The sequence below is a fragment of the Chaetura pelagica genome, unplaced genomic scaffold (assembly GCF_000747805.2).
Source record: "Chaetura pelagica isolate M959 unplaced genomic scaffold, ChaPel_1.0 scaffold243, whole genome shotgun sequence".
NCBI classification, from domain to species: Eukaryota; Metazoa; Chordata; class Aves; order Apodiformes; family Apodidae; genus Chaetura; species Chaetura pelagica.
The window spans coordinates 1,252,026-1,255,352 of NW_009952712.1; the positions used below are offsets into that span (position 1 = coordinate 1,252,026).

The following is a 3,327-nucleotide window of genomic DNA, read 5'->3' on the forward strand; positions in this document are numbered from 1 at the left end:
AGGAGTAGAAAAAGTTACAGTTCCAAACTGAGATTCTTCTTTCCCTCCCACCAATTCTCACACACCCATTTTCATGTTAACCTTCACTGGCATTCTCTATTCTTCCCACACCAATACTTCTGAAAAGTGTCTGTCTGCACTGTCACTATAAAAGTACAGTCAATCTATCCCCAGAAAGCAGCAAATTATCTGAAATGCTGTTATCTGAAAGCTGGTAAATTCCACAGAATTGCTTTTCTAAGAAATATATATATATATCGGAATGAAATGAGGGTAATTGCTGCAGTTTTTCTTCAATGTGGATTTTTCCCCCAGGCACATCCTGCCTGGATTAGATTCTTTGTCTACAAAATGTTACTCTTCTAAAGTCTGCAGTACACATTAAAAAACAAACACAAAAAGCCAACCCAGAAACAATTACAAATCCAGCCCTCACTGTTTAATATCCTCAAAGAATGATGCATAATGTTCTCAGGGGGAAACACGCTTAAATATTTTATCTAGAAATGTAAAGGACTGAGCTCTTATTATCTCACTGACACAATGAGAACTCTGCATCTAGGACTTAAATTTCTTTCAACTATTTCACATTTGTATGCTTCTTCTTCCATCTCACTAAATACCAGGCAATTGGTTCTGCCGACTGTCAGTACAGAAGCTACCTCCCTAAAATCAACATTGAAAGAGACCTACATGAGGGACCAGCAGCAGCACATGAACGAAGCATGCTTCTGAAACCTTTGCAGTGCTTTAAAAACATTGTGCTGCCCCCTCCTCTTTAGCTTTCCTACCCACTCTGCTTACACTTAGCAAAATGGACTTCAGTCCACCCTAGCAGCTCCTGGTTGTCCCAGCAGCAGCTTTGTCACAGCTCCTGTCACACTCACATCTGCTTTACCTTTCCAGAGATCAAAAACTACCTTTAGCTGTGGTAAAGTCATAAACATAGGGGCCAAAGAAAAGTCCTGTGGGGTCCTCTTTGGTGTCTGTTGTAGGATGTGTGTCTAGTATCTGGGTTGTTTTGGACACAGGATGGCGAAGGTTCTTTCACTGGAAGCTCAGAGTGCATGCCATGCAGGGCTTAATGTCCTTAGTGGTGGACACAGGAGCCTATGGAATCACTAGCAGTCTCCACAGTCTATCCCCTTAGGCTTTAAAATCACTTTCTATTTGAACTTAAGGGCAGGAATTTTAATTTGGCTGCATTAAACATCAGTAGATCGTCATTAAGTACTTCCAGTTAGCTTTATTCCTCTGTCCAGAAACCAGCAAAAGCAAGCCCTACAGCACACAGCACACACTTCTGTTTATTAAGACACAGCAAAAAACAACCCAGAGGGACAGCCATAACCTTGATGTTTTACATGAACTCTACTAATCTCTATTTATTCTGCCTTCTACTGTTACTCGTAGCAGACACCAACATCAATGATAAAGGGGAAGCAGAAAATACTGCTTCACTTTTTTCCATTACTTTCCCTCCTGTGTTTTGCAGAGCTCTGCATGTAAACAGGTACACAGATAGCTGAGTTGGGCTGGTGATGGTACAGGTATGGGAGCCTGTGATGAGAATCATCAAGAGAAAAACAAGGAAATCTCATTGTAAAGCCATAAAACTGGCTCGAAGAATAATTTTGGTGACCCGAAGGTCCTCTGCAAACATTTTTTAAAGACTCTATTTCCACTTGATGGCATCTATTCACAACTGTGTGGTGACACACAGCACACCTGCCTTTCTGTAGTCATTTTTCTTTAAGCAAGGAAACCTACAAGAAAAAGTAAACGTGAAATTGAATCGTAAAAGCAGAAAGAACTCTAGGACTTGTCTCCTAGGGAATTAATTAAAACACTCTATGTTACAAGAGAATAACACTGCTTACACTAGTAGAAAGAAGATGGACTGCAATGTTTCCCAGACTGTGCTAGCTATCACCCTTACTGTATTTGCCAGACATGTTCCTAAAATCTCATCTTGATCTAAAATATGAAGTTTTACAAAATGTGTTAGATCATCTACAGACAGTAGGTTGAATGCAAACACATCAAGCATTATATTTTTATTTAATGACCTGAGAGAGGGAATCTGGGAAGTAATCCATAGTGAAAAAGTTGCAGTCAGCACTTTCTGCAGGTTTTACTAATGGAGATTTTCATAAGATAATCAGTAAATTGATTTATGCTCTTGAATAGGTTTAGAGCCTGGGTCATGGGAAAAATCAATACTACTTTCTAGCTTGGCAACGCCTCACCAGGCAATTTTGTTAGAAAGAAAAACAGGAGGTGAACCATATAAGTGATGAAGAGCATCTCTAAAGTTTTTTAATCTAGTGAGAGTTTCCACATCTTTCTTCTTCTAACCAGATGCAAAATGTAAGTAATACAACACATCTTCACTGCATTTCAAATTGCTTAAGATACCGACTCATAATGCAACAACTGCTGGCTTATCAGCAGGTGCTACAGCTCACAGATCTGATTAAATTATTAGAAGCCAGCAATGACTGGCTCCTGCAACTAATTTCTGCACATAAAAGCAGAACAGCCATCATTTTTGTTTTCTTTTTTGCAGGGAAGGGAGCTGAGAAGGTTGGTTTCCTCAGGGCTCCTCCAGCCCTGGGTGTGCTGGCAGGTACCATCCAACATGCTGCATGTTTTGGTGCTTTAGCCATCTATCTATTTCTTCCCTTAGGATGCAGCTTTGGGTTGTATTGCTTAAATTCACTTGTTATGCTGGTGTGTTTTCTCACAGCAGTGATGTTTTCATCCCTTTTATGAAAAGTGTCTGAGGTATTTGTGTGCTTGTATTTATTGACTGTAAAACACATTTAAGTGATGAGTCTGAAATTTCTGAGCAAGGATTGGCTGTATTGAGATAAAACACTAGTGGGGTGTTCATAGCTCCCACATTACAAGTGTATTTGACCTGCAGGTCCTGAGGAAGAGAATACTTGAGGAAACCCAAACAAACGCAGCCAGAACAACAAACTATGGAAGCTCCTCTGCTACAACGTTTGCTAGGGCTGGATTTCGTTGATGTTTGTTTTTCTGGGGGCTCTCCAGCACACATAACATCCGCGTGAAATTCACAGGGCAGCTGACAGAGCGTAGTTTCTTCTGAAAACACCTGTGTCTGTCTGTGCCCAGGCAGCTGCGTGGGAGCTGGGCCAGCCCCGCAGCACCCACGCGGGTGCCGTCCTTGAAAACGCTCTGATAAACCGGGTGTAGGTGGTGGAACGCAAATCGTGCTAACAGTTACCCCAGAGGAGCCGCTCTGGGCAGGGACCAGCTCCCAAACCCGCGCCCAGGACTGACCTGTGACACGCACCG

General features: G+C 41.8%; 1 protein-coding gene across 1 annotated transcript in view; it reads left to right on the forward strand.

Annotated features, from left to right (window-relative positions):
- DEPDC1 (DEP domain containing 1) overlaps positions 1 to 3,327 on the forward strand; it is a 168,199-nt gene that overhangs the window by 154,556 nt on the left and 10,316 nt on the right. Inside the window, exon 3 of the mRNA XM_009994590.1 lies at positions 3,145 to 3,221. Coding sequence (XP_009992892.1) covers positions 3,145 to 3,221 — 77 coding nt within the window. The remainder of the gene's footprint in view (positions 1 to 3,144; positions 3,222 to 3,327) is intronic.